The sequence below is a fragment of the Rosa chinensis genome, chromosome 6 (genome assembly GCF_002994745.2).
Source record: "Rosa chinensis cultivar Old Blush chromosome 6, RchiOBHm-V2, whole genome shotgun sequence".
Lineage (NCBI taxonomy): Eukaryota > Viridiplantae > Streptophyta > Magnoliopsida > Rosales > Rosaceae > Rosa > Rosa chinensis.
Window position 1 is genome coordinate 69,197,783 of NC_037093.1, and position 20,116 is coordinate 69,217,898.

General features: G+C 35.7%; 1 protein-coding gene across 1 annotated transcript; it reads left to right on the forward strand.

The window, feature by feature from the left end:
• The first annotated feature begins 9,381 nt into the window (after positions 1-9,381).
• LOC112168920 (potassium channel KAT3) lies at positions 9,382-14,816 on the forward strand. Its single transcript, XM_024305853.2, has 13 exons — positions 9,382-9,632; positions 9,808-10,023; positions 11,239-11,400; positions 11,489-11,546; positions 11,728-12,045; positions 12,302-12,541; positions 12,637-12,735; positions 12,827-12,859; positions 13,093-13,278; positions 13,644-13,724; positions 13,860-13,929; positions 14,209-14,343; positions 14,609-14,816. Exons 1-13 carry the CDS (start codon positions 9,451-9,453, stop codon positions 14,710-14,712), a joined length of 1,884 nt encoding a protein of 627 aa, XP_024161621.1. The 5' UTR covers positions 9,382-9,450; the 3' UTR covers positions 14,713-14,816.
• Positions 14,817-20,116: the final 5,300 nt, after the last annotated feature.

Genomic DNA, 20,116 nt, shown 5'->3' on the forward strand with positions numbered 1-20,116 from the left:
AGAATACCAACCGATTTGGTAAACCGACTTTTTAGTAATCAAAACCAATAAAACCGAAATTAAATATTACCGAAAAAGTTGGTTTGGTTTTGGTAAATAATGAATCTACCGATTATCTAAATATTAACGATCTATACTCTAGTTTTCGTAATAGGAAATATAATTAATTTCATAATAGAGTATATATAGTTAATATATATTTATTAAAAACTAGAATATTAGGAAATATACATGTACTACTAATCTAATATTAACTATATATACTCTAGTTTTCAATATATATATATATAGACTTTTTGGAAATATTGTTATAATAGTGTTAACATTATTACTAATACTAGATTAGTACTACATGTACTTTAAGTAACTTAGTAAAAAATCTTTCAATAATTGGTTTTATTGAACATGACAAAAATTTGATGTCATATGTACATAAAAGAGCTATAATTGGATACGGGAGATGACTACAAAGTTTTCAACAATATATCAAATTAAAAAATCTACTATTGTTCATTCTAATTTATATTACAAAAAATATTTATTGCATACGCGGTTAACATTACTCCCGGAAAGATGATGAATAGAATCGGGAGGCACTGACAATCTTCAGATTCCCCAACAGACTTAGTTATTCAGCGAACTGTTATTCGCGAATACTACTTCTCAGCGAACTCGCTTCTTACTTTTCCCCGCAGTGACGTCATCTCGCGAACGCACTTTTAGCAAACATTCGCGATGAACTTACTTCACAAACTTTTCTCCGCAGTGACCTCATCTCGCGAACGCACTTTAGCGAACATTTGTGAATGGAGCAGGAAAGCATTAATTCTATCAAGCTGAGGCAGGGAAGCTGGAAAATGCAGGTGAGGTGGGGGAGCCGGCGAATGCAGGTGAGGTAGGGGAGCTAGCGGATGTGGGGGAGGCGGGAGAGATGGCCAAGCCGGCAGAGGCTGGGGAACGAGCTGGGGAGGGGGAGCCGGAAAATGCTGGGGGGGGGGGGGGGGGGGGGGGAGCCAGCGAATGCAGGTGAGGTGGGGGAGCCGGTGAATGCAGGTTAGGTGGGGGAGCCGGTGAATGCAGGTTAGGTGGGGGAGCCGACTGATGCAGGGAAGGCGGGGAGGGCGGCGGATGTGAGGGAGATGGAGGAGGCCGGTAATGGCAGAGCAACACCAGAACATACCAGCTCAAGAATACAATACAAGTCACATACACATTCATCATATGAGCTGGAGGAGAAAGATGAATCAGATGGTGATTCAGCCCTAACAAGAGCAGAACAGGTCCAAACTCAGAAGAGGATAAAACCTGAAATTGAAGACAGAACTTGTCCAAACAGAGCCAAGGCATTTCAGCCTTAACATGGCCACAACTCACAACAATGGCATGACTGACCAAACCCTGAAACCTCTGCTCACTATACCAGCTTTAATTGTACAAATCAACCAATAGCTCAAGTTTTGTCTTTCTCTCTAGGATTCCCTGTATAATCTGGACCACTACCTCTTGTATAAATAACCCACTGTTGTAATGAAGAAAGCAAGCAATGATCGATACAAATTTCAATTTTCTTCTCTCTCTGTTCATTCTTGCAATACATTGCTTCAATTTATCAGCCGGGGGGGGCGCAAAGAGAAATGGAAGAGAGGGAGGGGATCAATGATAAGGGCTTTACAGAGAAAGTGATAGTCATCTGATTCGCTCAAGTTTCCTGAATATACTGAGAGAGACAGAAAGAGAGAGGTGCAGAGAGAAGGAAGAAGGGAGAAGGGAGAAGACTCAAAAGAGGTGCTCCCGCTCTTTTTTTTCTTTTTTTGGAAATGTGTGTAATTACTAATTCGCACTTCCGGATTTGCGTTTGGTTCTAATTTTTTTTTTTTTTTGAATAGGTTCTAAATTTCTTTACTATTCGGGGAAATAGAAAATGGTGAAAACTTACCATGGTAAATGGTAAAATGTTTTTTTTTTTTTAATTTCCTATTTGTGGCTTGGGTTTCATTTTGTTATTATTTTTTAAATTGAGTGAACTACATAAAATGAAAATTGAAAAAACTTTGAGAATAACTTTTATTTATTAAACATATTTTAAATTTTCACAATAAAGTTGATAGGTTCGCTTCGGATAATATTCTACTCTATACAACGCCGTTAGCGAAATAGGTCAAAAAGAGGGAGACAGAGAGTCATAGCCGGCGTTAGTGAAATAGGTCAAAAGAAGGGAGACAGAGAGCCATAGCCGGCGTTAGCTAGTGTTTTCTAAATAAAGTTAAACCGTCTCCGTTTCTTTTTCCCTTTCACTTTTATTCAGTAAGTTTATGGAGTAAAAAAATATAGCAAATTACCAATAGATACAATCTCAGCTCATTTATTACCACTAGCAGGCCTGTTTTTTTTCAATTCCCTTGCGGTAAAAATAATATTACAATCCCCTAAACCCTAAACTTCTCAGAGACATGTTCTTGCCTTTAGATTTTCGACATGAACAAAATCAACTTATGATTATGCTAACATAAATCAATATTTCAATACGTAAAACTTACACTACTTTAAACCACTTAAAAGAGTCCAAGTGTGAAAGTGAAGGGACAAATATGAGTGATACCAAACAAATCTTGAAACTTTGGAGTAATGTTGCATGTGTTCATATGTGAACCTGCTCCAAATTCAGAAATAGAAAGAAAGGAAATATTAACTATATATACTCTGGTACTCATAATAGGAAATATATATAATTATTTTCATATTAGAGTATATATAGTTAATATTTATGTATTAAAAATTAGAATATTAGGAAATGTACATGTACTACTAATCTAGTATTAACTATATATATATATACTCTAGTTTTCGACACATATACCGACTTTTTGGAAATATAATTATTTTTATAATAGTATTAACATTATTACTAATATTAGATTAGTTGTACATGTATTTTAAGTAACTTAGTAAAAAATCCTTAAATAATTGGTTTTATTGAACATGACTAAAATTTGATGTCATATGTACATAAAAGAGCTATAATCGGACAAGGGAGATGAATACATAGTTTTCGACAATATGTCAAATTAAAAAATCCACTATTGTTCATTCTAATTTATATTACAAAAAATATTTGTTGTAAAGTTGGTATGACTGAAAACCAAAATACCGAATTTGGTAGTTATGATTAAATACTGAAAATTTTGGTTTGGTAATTGGTAGCTTCATTTTGAAATCGAAAGCTTTGGTTTTGAAGTTGGTATAGAATCGATTCGAACCGACCGAGTGACATCCCTAGCTAGGACTGCCATATTGTTTGGTTATTATTGAACCGACAGAATACCAACTGATTTGGTAAACCAACTTTTTAGTAATCAAAACCAATAAAACCGAAATTAAATATTACCGAAAAAGTTGGTTTGGTTTTGGTAAATAACGAATCTACCGATTATCTAAATATTAACGATCTATACTCTAGTTTTCGTAATAGGAAATATAATTAATTTCATAATAGAGTATATATAGTTAATATATATTTATTAAAAACTAGAATATTAGGAAATATACATGTACTACTAATCTAATATTAACTATATATACTCTAGTTTTCAATATATATATATATATATATATAGACTTTTTGGAAATATTAGGTGGCGTTCGGTAACGTTTTCAAGTCATCTTTTTCATTTTATAAAATGAAAATGGCTTGAAAATGCATTCGTTGGTCTGTTTTCAAAAATGCAGAAAATAATTTTTTAGTTTACTCGTAAAACAGGAAAACGACAAATAGATGTTTTCACCTTTTCATTCTCATATTTTAGAAAACACGGAGATATATTTTCCAAAACAAAGAAAAAAAAGAATGTGCTCTCTTCTTCCATATTCTCACGTCGCTATCTTCTTCTCAGGTCTCTCTCTCATCTCTAGTCGCAATCTTCTCTCGTTTTTGAAAATTGTTTTCGGAATAAGCTATCCGACACATTTTCGGATCTCAAAAATCCAATCTTGTTTTCTCGTTTTTATTTTCAAAATCGGTTTTTGAAAAATCATTTTTAAAAACGTTACCGGACAAGCCCTTATTATTTTCATAATAGTGTTAACATTATTACTAATACTAGATTAGTACTACATGTACTTTAAGTAACTTAGTAAAAAATCTTTCAATAATTGGTTTTATTGAACATGACAAAAATATGTCATATGTACATAAAAGAGCTATAATTGGATACGGGAGATGACTACAAAGCTTTCAACAATATATCAAATTAAAAAATCTACTATTGTTCATTCTAATTTATATTACAAAAAATATTTATTGCATACGCGGTTGACATTACTCCCGGAAAGATGATAAATAGAATCGGGAGGCACTGACAATCTTCAGATTCCCCAACACCGGTGCAAGTGCACGCCAGCCCATGATGAGGAGATGAAAACATATCCTCAGGTGGAGCTGCAAGCATCTGGATTACAGTCATCATCATAAGGGCCAGCATCTTGACCATGTCGGACATGGCCATTAGTACACTGTTGACGAGATGAAGGGGACTGCTGTGGCGGGGGGGGACTTCGCTGGATTGAAGGGGAAATGCTAGCAAAACAAAATGATTAAATTAGGTGACATTACAGCCTAAATTAAAGAAAAAATCAGAAACAAAGGTTAAGATAAATCTCCTAAACAAAGGAAACCATGACACAAACGTAAATTTATACCATCCTGATGCTTAACGTACCTCTTCTCTTGCGCTTTGAGAAGTGAGGCCACGATAGCGCTAACAGCACGGCTGCCGTCATTTGTGGTCCTGCGTCGGCTCCGGATTGTCGACGCATGACTCTCAACTGTGATCTTGTCCACCGGAGCTGGGGAAACGGCGGAGGTGGGTGAAAAGGCTGAGGCGGGAGAGCCGGCGGAGGCTGGGAAACAAGCTGTGTTGAATATATATTTGTAAAATTTTGATTGCTTCTACTTTGTATTTGAATAAAATATAATCGAAACCACAACTTGTTGATTTGATTAATTTGCAGTAGCAAATGAAGCATGAACAGATCAACTTAAGCCAGCAAACTTGTGTACTTGAGTTTCTGAACTTGTTCACCACTTTTTACATCAACCAACACTTCCCTTGTATAGGGTACAAGATTAACCTACAAAATATCTAAGATGAAAGCATATTAAACTAGATTAAAAGTACTTTAGATACAAATTGAGTGGAGTAAACAGTAATGCAAGTTCTGTCTTCTTGCCTTTAGATTTTCGACATGAACAAAATCAACTTATGATTGTGCTAACATAAATCAATATTTCAATACGTAAAGCTTACACTACTTTAAACCACTTAAAAGAGTCCAAGTGTGAAAGTGAAGGGACAAATATGAGTGATACCAAACAAATCTTGAAACTTTGGAGTAATGTTGCATGTGTTCATATGTGAACCTGCTCCAAATTCAGAAATAGAAAGAAAGGAAATATTAACTATATATACTCTGGTACTCATAATAGGAAATATATATAATTATTTTCATATTAGAGTATATATAGTTAATATTTATGTATTAAAAATTAGAATATTAGGAAATGTACATGTACTACTAATCTAGTATTAACTATATATATATATACTCTAGTTTTCGACACATATACCGACTTTTTGGAAATATAATTATTTTTATAATAGTATTAACATTATTACTAATATTAGATTAGTTGTACATGTATTTTAAGTAACTTAGTAAAAAAATCCTTAAATAATTGGTTTTATTGAACATGACTAAAATTTGATGTCATATGTACATAAAAGAGCTATAATCGGATAAGGGAGATGAATACATAGTTTTTGACAATATATCAAATTAAAAAAATCCACTATTGTTCATTCTAATTTATATTACAAAAAATATTTGTTGTAAAGTTGGTAGTACTGAAAACCAAAATACCGAATTTGGTAGTTATGATTAAATACTGAAAATTTTGGTTTGGTAATTGGTAGCTTCATTTTGAAATCGAAAGCTTTGGTTTTGAAGTTGGTATAGAATCGATTCGAACCGACCGAGTGACATCCCTAGCTAGGACTACCATATTGTTTGGTTATTATTGAATCGACAGAATACCAACCGATTTTTTAGTAATCAAAACCAATAAAACCGAAATTAAATATCACCGAAAAAGTTGGTTTGGTTTTGTTAAATAATGAATCTACCGATTATCTAAATATTAACGATCTATACTCTAGTTTTCGTAATAGGAAATATAATTAATTTCATAATAGAGTATATATAATTAATATTTATTTTTTAAAAACTAGAATATTAGGAAATATACATGTAGTACTAATCTAGTGTTAACTATATATACTGTAGTTTTCAATATATATATACAGACATTTTGGAAATATAATTATTTTTATAATAGTGTTAACATTATTGCTAATACTAGATTAGTACTACATGTATTTTAAGTAACTTAGTAAAAAAATCTTTCAATAATTGGTTTTATTGAACATGACAAAAATTTGATGTCATAAGTACATATAAGAGCTATAATTGGATAAGGGAGATGACTACAAAGTTTTCAACAATATATCAAATTAAAAAATATACTATTGTTTATAAATTACAAAAAATATTTGTTGTAAAGCTGGTAATACCGAAAATCGAAATACCGAATTTGGTAGTTATGATTAAATACTGAAAATTTTGGTTTGGTAATTGGTAACTCCATATTGAAATTGAATGCTTTGGTTTTGAAGTTAGTAAGGCCTATAATCGATTTGAGCCGACCGAATGACAGCCTTACTTTGTACTTAAAATTATGGAAGACACATAATTTTTGGCCAAAATTTTATATTTTTATTTCTTAGCAAAAAAATTTTGTGCAACTTTTGGGACTCTTGAGTTGTTGTTTTCTTAGTTATTGTTATTGAATTAGAATTTTGTTTTGTTAGTGATTGCGGTCGTCATGCATTCTTGGGCAAGGGGCTCGCGGTGATTGGCTTCATGGTAACTACGGCTCTATAGTTGGTTGCAAAACCAATTGATACTCTATACTCGCATTCGGTGCAATTCGAGAAGTACGTGTGTCTGCACTAGCACTGAGGAGACCCAGAGATGTGACTGCATTCCCACGCCGTTCATCATCTTTGGAGGGATAGTGGTCGCTGTGTTTACTACATGCCTGCTTCTCATTTTCAGGATGATCCGAGGTACTACTTACTGCAGATGGCTATCATTTCTTCTCTTGTTGTTCGCATGCCTTTTCGGTTGGTTAGTGTAAACAACCACACCTTGGCCGTTTCGGCCATTGGTGGTATGGATGGACATTGGAATGACTTTTTGCATCACTCTAAACCGCCTCTCCTTTTATTTAATATACATGAGCTGCTATATATCCTATATATTAAGGGGCTACCATTTGGTTTGGTTATTATCGAATCGACTGAATACCAACCGATATTTTAGATTTGGTAAACCGACTTTTTAGTAATCGAAACTGATAAAACCGAAATCAAATATTACAGAAAAAGTTTGTTTGGTTTTATCGATTGTCTAAATGTTAACTATATATACTCTAGTTTTCATAATAGGAAATATAATTATTTTCATAATAATATATATAGTTAATATTTATGTATTGAAAATCAGAATATTGGGTAATATACATGTACTACTAATCTAGTATTAACTATATATACTCTAGTTTTCAATACATATACCGACTTTTTAGAAATATAATTATTTTCATAATAGTATTAACATTATTACTAATACTAGATTTAGTAGTACATGTATTTTAAGTAACTTACAAATAAATCTTTAAATAATTAGTTTTATCGAACATGTACATAAAGGAACTATAATCGGATGGGAGATGAATACAAAGTTTTTCGAAAACTATCAAATTAAATAATCTACTATTGTTCATTCTAATTTATATTAAAAAAAAAATATTTGTTGTAAAGTTGGTAATATCGAAAACCGAAATTGATAGTTATGATTAAATACTGAAAATTTTTGTTTGGTAATTGGTAGCTCTATTTTGAAATCGAAAGCTTTGGTTTTGAAGTTGGTAAGGCCTATAATCAGTTCGGATCGACCAAGTGACAGCCCTAGTTTCTACTTAAAATTTTGGATAACACACAATATTTTGTTAAAAGTTTATATTTTTATTTTCTTACCAAAATTTTTCACCCACAAATAATAATTTTTAAACACTTCTTAACTAAAAGAACTCGAAAATCACAATGTAAATTATTTTTACAATTTTTTAGAGTCAGAAAACAATAAATTTTACGAAATAAAATTAAAAAATTGTTCTAGGTTTTAGTGTTTTGTCAATTGAAACACGACACAAAAATCATGTTCTGCAAATCGTGAGCTTATGATACGTGAGATATTCAAGTAAAACAAATAGTGTTAACAAGGTTTAACATATTTCGACTTGCCATTGCATTCAACGAGTGCCCCAATGACACCTCCCAACATGTCAAACCATACAAAACTCCATTTCTATTTAAATTGTTGTTTCTTAATTTCACCATTGATCGAAAATTAATATCTTATAATAGCCAAAAAACGATCTCATATTGAAAGGGCTCTCCTTTACCATATATATAATTATATCTAATTCTATGCGTGTATATATAGAGCCTATTTAAAATTGCTTCTATAAGGCTTAAAAGCACTTTTCAAATTTTTTAAATCGTTTTTTTAAGAGAAAGCACTTGACAAATACTTCTAAAACTCAACTAATTAAGACAATTTTTTTCTTACTATTTTTTATATAAATAACTAATTTTCTTTATTAATTGGAAAATACTTTTTGGCCCTCTCATAAACAATCTTAAATAGGCCACTAGACCTGACTAGTGAGCATTTTCCCTTGAGATTCAAGGTATGGTGTGTCAATTTAACTATGCATAAATAGTTTATTCTAATTTTTCTTTTAAGTTTATTCTAATTATTGAAATTCCAATAATTCCCTTTTGTATATAATATCTAATTTTAAGTAGTTTCTTGTTGGATTGTGGATATATATTGTGGTCCTATTCTAATCCTTAGCTTCTATTTCATGCCTAACGATGGATGCATATGAGTGATATGTATGATGATCGATATAGAAGACCGTGCTAATTTTGGCAGTTTCATAAAGGATTTGACTTGTTAGGGGAGGTGATCATGTATGCAAATTGATTTCCAAATTCGACTACAAAACTATTATCTATGTTATCTCTCCGCAAATTATGATACTAGCTAGATTCATGTGAAAGCTCTCTACCACCTTCTCATTTTGATATATGCATATATTAATTAGCTCATAGACTTGCACAAACAATTACAAGCCATCAATTATTATTCTAATGAGATCATAGACTTTAATTTCATATATAAACACAACTAGCCAAAGACTTCTTCTTCTCTCCCTCGACCCCCCTCTCCCTCTCCCCTCTCTTAATTCTAGTAAGTGGTTCAATAATGTCGTCGTCATTCATAACGGCGTCGCCCCTACCTTTTCTGCTCCGAAGGCGCTCGAGTGGCGAAATCAGGAATTTGGCCTCGGTTTCGAGCAGCATATTGCCCGCTTTTGGAACCGTCATCGATGACGGCCACTTGCAGACCAAGAATTTTGTTGTTGCTCCCTACGATAGGAGATATCGGTATTTATATGTTGATACACCTTTTCTTTTCTCTTATCCACAGCCAGAAATTTTACGTCAAATTTTGATGAATGAATAACGTTGTTCTCTATGTTAGGAAATATATATATTTTGTACACTCATTTCTATGTGTAGCTGTATATGAATTAACTACTGGTCAATGTGATGTATGAAGGTGGTGGCAGACGTTCTTGGTGGTGCTGGTGGTGTACTCAGCATGGGCGTCGCCGTTCGAGTTGGCCTTCAAAAAGGTGGCAACAGGGTCTCTCATGCCGGTTGATTTGGTAGTCGATGCCTTCTTCGCCGTTGATATAGTTCTCACTTTCTTTGTGGCTTACTTGGATAAGTCAACCTACCTCCTAGTACTTGATCACAAAACAATTGCATCCAGGTAAGAATATACTGTATGTATATAAATTGAATCGCTTTTTTGAGATATACAAGACATCCAATAGTTATGCAATTGTTAAGAGATCTACTCAGTGATAAAGAAAAGAAGAAACGTGAGCGGTGTAATTAGGTATTAATCAATTGGTATTTGTTAATTCAATCTCCAATAACTTGTTGTTTCTGTAAAGTAGAAAGAATAATTTGTTCTTAATTAAGAAACTAAAGAATTGAATCTTTCGAGGGGATAAGTTGACAGATTGGACTATGGTGGAAACAAATCGATAGAAATTTAAGTGTGCTTTTATGCGATGGGTTTTATATATAAAACAACATAGTTTTGAGTAAACATAATAATATGTTTTTAACATTTAAACAAAATCTATGTGATAATATATCATATGATGAGGTTTACTATTATCTAATTCATTGAACAAGCACATCTCTTAAATCTCGTTTGTTTCACGGATTTTAAGCTCGGGAAAGGAAAAGTGTTTACTTTCTTGTGTTTGGTAAGTGCAAGGTCAGGAAAATGGTTCTTCTTGCAAGGGAAAACAGGAAAGAAAATAAAACATTCCATTCTCCTAATGAACCATTTTCCTTTCTCATTTCCTAGAATTTATTTCATTTTTCTAACATTTATTACAATATTTGTATGGCTAAAATAATTCTATAAAAAAATAAATACCAATTTTCTTCAATTATACTATTAATTATTGATTCCATTCCTTAGTGTTACCAAACACATTAGTAGGAATCTCTAAATTCCCCTTTCCGATGGAAATACAAAGGAACAACTTTCCTAAGAAATCCATTATGTAAACCAAATGAGGCCTTAGAGAAATGATCGGTGGACCTCTACTCCTTTGCTAATCAAACAATATATATGCAACAACAAATACCCACCTACAAATGAACCTTGAAATGTTATGTATGAGGTAAGAAGAGTTTAATCATCATCATATTCTGATATACCAATAGTTATACATCATGGGGTGATGATGTGAATCGCCAAGCTAAATAGTAATCGGATTTTGATATAAACACAAATTAACACATGCATATCCTTTACCATGCTAAATTAAGCAAGAGAACCCTACTGGTGATTTATCCTTGATTGAACAAATCTAGGTATAACATCAAGAACATATATGATCAGATTTGTGTTTGCTTAATTTGTTGGTAATGAACTGCGTGCATGACGTCGATATGATTGCAGGTATGTTACGAGATATTACTTCGCAATGGACGTAGCCTCAACTGTACCGTTTCAATCCCTTCACAGGCTCTTCACTGGGCATACGCACAATGGCCTGGTCTTTGGCATCCTCAATCTGCTTCGTCTCTGGCGTCTCCGGCGCGTCAGTGAACTCTTTAAAAGGTACTTTATGGATCCCATGATATTCCTACCTTCTCTTGTGAAAACACATCTATGTTCTATATCACTGATGATCAATGTTTTCCTGCAGGCTAGAGAAAGACACTCGCTTTAGTTACTTTTGGATCAGATATGTCAAACTCATATGTGTAAGTACTAGTTTGCTCTTAACATAGCTATTCGATCGTAATCCTCAAAAAGCTTCATGTTTCAAGGCTGTGCGGATAACTAACGCTCAGTCGCTCACCATTTTCTCTCGTCAGATATGTAGTATGTTATATATGTAATGTAACCAATCGAGTGTCAACTTTTTTATCCGATGGTGTACAGGTTACACTATTTGCTGTGCACTCGGCGGGCTGCTTCTACTACTGGATGGCCACCCATCACAAAACCTCAGATGATACATGGATTGGAACTGAGGTCCATGATTTTGAGCACAGAAGCATCTGGTTAGGTTACACATATGCCATATACTGGGCAACTGTCACCCTCACAACTGTTGGCTATGGTGACTTGCACGCAGTCAACTTTGGGGAGAAGGTTTTCAGCATATTCTATATGCTTTTCAACATTGGACTCTTTGCTTATTTGGTTGGAAACATGACCAATCTCGTTGTCCACAGTGCTGTCCGGACATTGTTCATGGTAACTTTTCTTTCTCTACAGAATGTTCTCTTGCTGGAGAGCTAACTTATTATATTGTCGGGTCAAGTTTTATAGATTGATCATGAACTGTTGGTGAATGTGGAAACCCACTAAAAGGGTTTGCATCGAGCTTTTGAATGCTTTACGCTGCCATTTCTCTGCAAGCATGCAATACGATGGGTCGATTACTCGCATACAAGACTATTTTAGATTGACTGTAAAAATTATTATGATGTGTGTGATTTTATACATTTAGAGGGACTCCATCAATGAGATATTCAGATATGCAAGCAAGAACAGACTTCCAGAAGGCTTGAAAGAGCAAATGCTTGCCCACATGCAGCTCAAGTTCAAGACAGCAGAGTTACAGCAGGAAGAAGTTCTACAGGACCTTCCGAAAGCAATAAGATCCAGCATTGCCCACCATCTTTTCCGTAAAACCATTGATAAAACATACCTATTTAAAGGAATCTCTGAAGAGCTTACTGTCCAATTGGTACAAATTCTTATTTAGTCCATCTTCACCCTATACCAGATCTAAATAATATTCATAGCACCATGCCCATGTTGTGTAAAACATGTTTGTTATAGGTCTCAGAGATGAAAGCAGAATATTTTCCACCCAAAGTCGATATTATCTTGCAAAACGAAATTCCAACAGACTTTTACATTCTAGTAGCTGGAGCTTTGGTATTACTTCTGACTTTCACATGTTGATGTTCAAACTGCAACACTGGAAACATAATTTAATTAACTGCAGTGAGAATATTTGAAACTGCAGGACGTGCTAATATACAAGAACGGCACAGAACAGGTATGTTTGAAAACTTCATTTACAGATTCTGTAGACTATACTTGTAAGGAAGAAGCAATTTGCCAACTTTCAGGTCCCCCATGATGAACAATGGGGATCATAACTTACCACTTCCACGCGGATAGAATCCTCTATGCATACAAAGTTTTTGCCTTTTTCTATCAGTTCAATTAGTGTATCAGTAATTCAGTATAGACAGATGTTATTCTCATATAATGGCTTGTATCTGTCAGTTCTTGTCAAATCTAGGATCTGCAGACATGGTAGGAGAGTTTGGCGTATTTTTCAATATCCCACAACCTTTTACAGTGAGAACAAAAAGGCTTTCTCAGGTTATCCGCATCAGTCATCAGTATTTCAAGCAAATGATCCAGCCACAGAATGAAGACGCAAAGATAATCATCACAAACTTTACTCAGGTCTGTAAGACTATAGACATCATGACCGTCCCTGATCGATCATTGTTATGCAACTTCTAAAGATATTTGTTTTCGATCAAGACAAAATAAAATAAAACTTCTAATGGAAAAGATGTTCAAATAGGAAGCAATCGTTCGAATGAGATGCAGAACCATCATGGTTTGGCAGAAAAACAAAAACACAAAAAACAACTTATACAACCTATGAACTGAAATGACGTAGATTTTCAATCATACCATACCATTTATTTACTTGATGGTATGCTTGAAGATTTGTATATGCCGACTCTTTTAGAATTAATAATTCGTCCTATCATGTGGAGGTATGGTTGAAAATTTGTTCATGCTGACTCCTTCCTTCTCAGCACTTGAAGGACTTGAAACAGGAGGTGTTACAAGAAATTCCATTTCTACCAGAATTGCTGGAAGAACTGAATACAGAGCAGGTACACTTATTTATTATTCATTGAATAGCTTGAATGGACATATAATTCTACTTCTCTGGACTTTAATCAGAAAGACTTTAGGTTTCATCATTCAGGTTTCATTGTGTTTCCCAATTTCATCCATCTTATTTGCAGGGCACGGAATCAAATGAGAGTACACATAATCATGAACCAGTGAATTACCATGGAAATCCAACTGTGGAAGGTAAACTCAATCATCCAGTATAGTTTTATCTTCCGTTAGATACAGATGTTTTATGGCAAAGGGGAATCATCCTATGCCACCTATGAAAAGTGAAGTTCAGTGGTGCAAGAAAAACTGAATATGATATAACTACTGAACATCCACAGGACGGCTAATGTGCTTTATTAGTAAAATGGGATGTCGTACGCAACTTACTATAAGTTCAGTTTATTATATGCAGTAACAGTACTAGATAGTAGATACTCATCCTGCCTTAAAATACTGCTATCATGTTTACAGGAACAAACAAAACTTGTGCTCCCGGGCCTATCACCATGCGAGTCATAATTCATGGCCATCATCCAAATGAAGGCGACTCGAAAGGAAAACTTATTCATCTGCCGGATTCAATAGACGACCTTCTGAGATTAGCAGGTATATATTACTCCATTCGAGACACAAACCTCCAGAGGATACTAAAACACTGACCCTTATTTTCTTCCATAGTTCCAAGAAATTTTCCAAAGGACAAACCTGATCAATTTTAAATTACTATAAGATGATCTAGGCACACAAGTCTCAAACAAATGAGAGTCTAAAATCAGTCAAAGAAGGCCAAGCAGTTCAATATTCCACTGTACTAACTACCTAATTGACTCGGTATATCCTAACATAAACTCGTTACATGTTGTGAATGCAGAGAAAAAGTTGGAAAAAAGAGGAAGCACAGTTGTCATGGCCGACAGCTCAGCGGTTGAAGAACTGAATGCTTTGAGAGACAATGATCACTTGTTTATCTTTTGAACAAAGAAGATGATGTATAACATGATCACTAACAGGTTTCAGCCATCTTATAAATGCACTGTGAGTCATGATATGAGGATGAAGATTTGCAGAGCTTACAGCAATTCTATGCTGTGTTGTTCATCTATAAAAAGGGCTCAAGTGGCTTCCTGAACTTGTTCCTTGGATTATTATAAACCCCACTTTTTCTCAGGCGGAACCTTTACACTTCTCTATCTTCCTCAAGTATGGAAAAGTTCCGAGATTTGCTCTAGTGGCACGATGAATTTCATAGCATCAATTAAACCAATTGCATGTTCATATCACATCCGGAAGTGTCTTCAATCGAATCTTCTCTTAAAACCAGACTTCATATATAAGGAAGAAAAGCCTCAAACCATATATATGTTACGTTTCCAATGGCGCACATATCGAAGCCCCAAATTCATCTAATTACTGCATCTCAAATTATCATTCCCAGCCTGCCTCCCCATTAGATCAAACTACCCAACCAACTTGATTCATGCGAAATTGAAAATCCTAATTGGTACTTTGGTCCAATTGAGCTGAGTTGAATGGGGCAATGAGGCATTGTCACTAGCCAACATTGTTTGTGGTGCCATCTATGCCGGTCCAGTCCATAAAGTCCATTCACCGTTGTTGCCATGTTGATCGGAGTTCGCAGTCCTGGACCGGCCGAATTTTACGAGATAACCCCGACACACATCGGTCATGAGGGGAATTCGACTAGGTCAAAGCGACTAGCTAGTCGTTTATATTAACCGTGGTCAAATGCATTCAGAATACCCAGATTTCTCAAAGGCTCAAAGCAAATGTTTAGGGAATGGCTTGGTTTAGATGGAATCGTCTTGACTATTTTTTGTGCATGCTTGTGAAATTGCTAAATGGTTTGACAACCGATTGGTCGTCAAAGAAATTCCATACAAAGATGGAAGCAACTCTAGGACCCTTCCTTCTACGAGCAAAAGAGGCAACAAATTTCTGCTGCCTTAAGATGACGGATAAGTGGCAAAATACATATTTGTGCAATAGATTAGACATAAATTATAGGGTCCTTGACCAAAAGCCCCAAAATGAGCAAAAATTATCTCACTTACCTCAACAACAGATTTTTATTCCCACTAACCCAATTTGAAGAGAAATGACTATTCTGCCCTCAATCTAATTATTGAATTACATTTTATGCCTCTCCCTCCTCTCCTCTCTCTTCCCCGATCTCTGCCTCAGATCTCTCTCTCTCTCTCTCTCTCTCTCTCTCTCTCTCTCTTCTGTCTCTTTCCCCGATCTCCACCTCCGGTCTTTCTCTCTCTCTGATCTCTAACTCCGGCGCGGCGTCGAAACAGGATTTAGGTCGAGGAGATGAGCAGGACCGGTCCACGTCGTCGGAAGTCCGGTGGTGGACTAGTGGTTGTCGTCGAAACACGGGCAGAAGCACAACATCTCTCACCGGAAGATTCCGATTCCGGTTTCAGATGGTTTCGCCTTCGACAGCCAAAGATCGAAAACGGCGCCGCCTCGAGTCGACTGACATCATCAACGTCGATTATCCTCCAGTGCTCGACGCAGGTTGTGGCAGAGAAGAAAGATGATTGGGTGCCCAAAGCATCTTCCTCGAGCATTCCTTCGTCTGAAACTCCTTCACAGTCGCCGGTGATATTCTCATCGAGCAGTAGCCCACCAAGTCCTACGCCGGCAGGTTTGTCGCCTGAGGGTGCTCTGGTCTTGGGTGCCCAGAGCATTCTCTGGGTGCCCAAATCATTTTTTTTTTTTTTAGTAAACTGTGTGAAGAAATCAGAGAAGGAAAGGAAAAAAAGAAAGAAAAAAAAGTTGTATTGGGGGCAAATCAAAATGGTGCTACTTCTGTTTTGCAACAGAAGGCCCGAAAGGAAAGAAAACAGGAAAAATAATATTCTATTGCTCCCCAATAGACGTCTATTGGGGAGCAATAGACGTCTATTGGGGAGCAATAGACATTTGAATTAATGTAATCTACTCGTTTTTTTGCTTAATCAAAGTTTTATTTATCTAATTTTAGGAAGATTAGTTCTCATTTTGGCTATCGAAAGTTCTATTGGGGGGCAATAGACGTTTTGAATTGATGTAATCTCCTTGTTTTTTTTTCTGTAATCAAAGTTTTATTTGTCTAAATTTAGGGAGATTAGTTCCCATTCTGGCAATTGAAAGTCCTATTAGGGGGCAATAGGCTTCTATTGGGGGGCAATACATGGTTGATAGTCGTCTATTGGGGGGCAATACATGGCTGATAGTCGTCTATTGGAGGGTAATAGACTTCTATTGGAGGGTAATAGACGTCTATTAGGGAGCAATAGACGTCTATTGGGGGGCAATAGAGGTTTATTGCCCATCTACTAGGGGCAATAGATGTCTATTGGGGGCAAAAAACTTTCCGGTGAGATTTTCAGCAAATTCCGGTGGGCGGCAGTAGGTGACCGGTGACCGGTGACAGGATTCCGGCGAAAGTTGGCTTGAATCGGGCGGCCGGTGACGGACTCCGGCGAAGTCTCCCATGGTTTCTCTCTCTTCTATTTTCTCTCTCTCTCTCTCTCTCTCTAAGTAACAAAGGGGTGAGGGTAAAATGGTATTAAAAAAAATTAAAAACAAAAAAAAGGTATTAGGGAAGACTCCCTTAGAGTGTATTGGGTAAGAGAGAATTAAAAAAACTTAATGGGGTAAGTGGAAAAAAATCCCTAGAAATGGGGTAAATGGACAAAATCCCTAAATTATATGAGTTCCATTTGAATATATAAATTAATAATTAATTAAAATGACATATAAAAATTTATAAGACATATTAATGGAGAAAAGCTCATATTAAGACATAAATTAATAATCTCTCTTATTTGTTGTACCTCCTTTTTTTTTTTTTTTTTTTTTTTGAAATAGAAGGTTCATTGCATTAGATGACCAGTTAAAAAGCCAGAGTCTATATACCCTTAAAGACAGAAAAATGGCGGGGTAACAACCAAACTCCTATCTAAGTACTGTAACTCATTACAAGTCAAATGGAGCTCACTTTTAAAGTAGGCTTATAAACAAAGAACAACTCCGTGTCTTTTGAGGCAAAATCATCTTCTAGCCAACCATCCGCCAATCACGCAATTGTGGTATGAAATAGAAAGCTACTTCCCAGCAAACAAATAGGAGCAAATTCCTCATCCATAAGCCGCTTTCTCCAGCCCAACTCCAGATAATTATCAATTCCGAAGAATCATGATCTGAGTTACAACTGGCACTTGAGAGACCGTAGAGGCCCATCATCACCTAAGGAGGTCAAGCTCTCAAGCTAGGCCAACCCAATGCACTAAGTAATGAATGAGGGTGTCAAGGCACCCTCCAACCTGGCCCAACTCTGAAAAGAATCAAGAGCGTACTCAACTGGGCCCAAAAGAGATTAAGCCCAAATCGTCCAGGCCCAGACCCATAGGCCCAACTCCAGACGAAAGCACTGGCTAGAGCACCACTCCCCGGCTGCCAGCCTGCCGCCGCCGCCCAATCTGGGGGACGTCTAACCCAAGCAGCCATCCCTGCATTCATTCCCCTTCCAATCAAAACTCGATCAGAAGCGGCACCGATACGAAACGCTGATCAATTCACACCAAAACGACTCTCCAATCTTTCTCCTCGTCGGTCAACCGGAACCACCAGCTGCCTGTCAAACTTGTAGTCACTCAAGCCGCTGCAGTCCGACACAAACCATAATACTCTTGAGTTTTAATATAATCATGAGTCTCGCACCGGTGATAATTTTACCACAGAGAAACTTAAAAATATGTTAGGTTGAGCTAGGAAATTAAGGAAAAAAACATGTCAAAAATTCATCTAACCTTTTTGCATGAGTCGAACTCCATGCTCTTTGTGAAATTGCTAAACATGCGAAGAGAGACTTGTTCCTCTAGACATGCGAGTAAATACAGTATAAAAAGTTGTACAAAACTTGGCAAGTAAATTTTAACATAATTTGACATACCACACTAATATAAAATTAGAACTTACAAGTGCCACAATAATTTAACATACGATTTTATCATATAATTATATAGATAATGAGTGTGAACAGAATGTATTCTACCTCGGACCAAATAGGTGACCTATTATAGGTCAAAAAGCCATCGGAAAAAACAAGACCAAATGCATATAATTATTACTCTAACATGATCAAAACGTAAGAATATTACCCCATGTGTTCCCCATTGAACAGGAAATTAATAACCAACATCAAAAACAAAGTTTTATCACGTGTTAAACAACATGCTAAAAACAAAAACCTTGTGGCTTGTACAATGCACGCATTATAGTAAAGCAATATCTACTCAATGGTCCAAAGCAAATCTATAGAACTGGATACGTGACATGCTTTTAGCAGACAAATTAATCTCACTCTTTACAGTTTTAGACGGTAAAAAAGGCCGTGTGACTAACTGGAATTTTTAATAGTTTGTATATAAAAGTTGTGCCTACAAGCACCGAAAGAAATCACAGTTGAATAAAATATCACAAACCCATTTTCGAACAGAAGAATGAAAAAATATAGACAGTCCCGTTAGTTCTCAGAATGATGATGATAAGATGATGGTTTTAATAAAATAAAAAAATATAGCTATCACCCAAAAGCTTATACCAAAAAAATTGAAGCTTAAGCCTGAGAAAAACAAATTATACCGAAAATGTTTATCACTATTTGTTCATTACGCATTAAAGATTTATCCACTATATTGAGTGTTGATTTACCCACTGTATTGAGTGTTGACATTTCGAAATCACTCATAAAAACGTGAATGATTGTCCTGAGCATAACTCTTGAATGCAATGAGAAAAATCTTGTTTGTAATTATATGATTTATATGGATACGAGCTCTTTTTCAGAGCACAACTCTTGAAATCATGAATTTTCTTTGCATAGAAGTGAGCATCTGTCTTAAGCACAATTGTTGAATACAATGAGAAAATTCTTGTTTGTATTTATGACTCATATGGTACAAGCGGCTGTTCAAAACACAACTCCTGAAATCATAAATTTTCTTCATAACTATATACTATCTTCTCATCAAATATAAAAACATGCATCACAAATGACTAATATTGGGAAGGATTATTATTAGGGTTGGTACGCGCCCACGCGCTTTGGAAAAACTTGAGTTTCTGGTTTTCTGCGGTCCTCGTCTGGCGGCACCCTCATTTTAGCGCTGGTCTTTGGCCGCGCTGGTGAGGTGTGGTTGCTACCAGACGGGCTATGTTTGTTTCCTTGTGGTATGGAGTTTGGGTGGTTGCATTCGATGTCTCTTTCGTCTGGGTGGTGGTGATGATTTTTTGGATTGGCTTCATGCCTTGGTTACGGCTAGGTCGGCAGTCATGGCTAGTTCTCTCTAGTTGGGCTGCGCCGGGT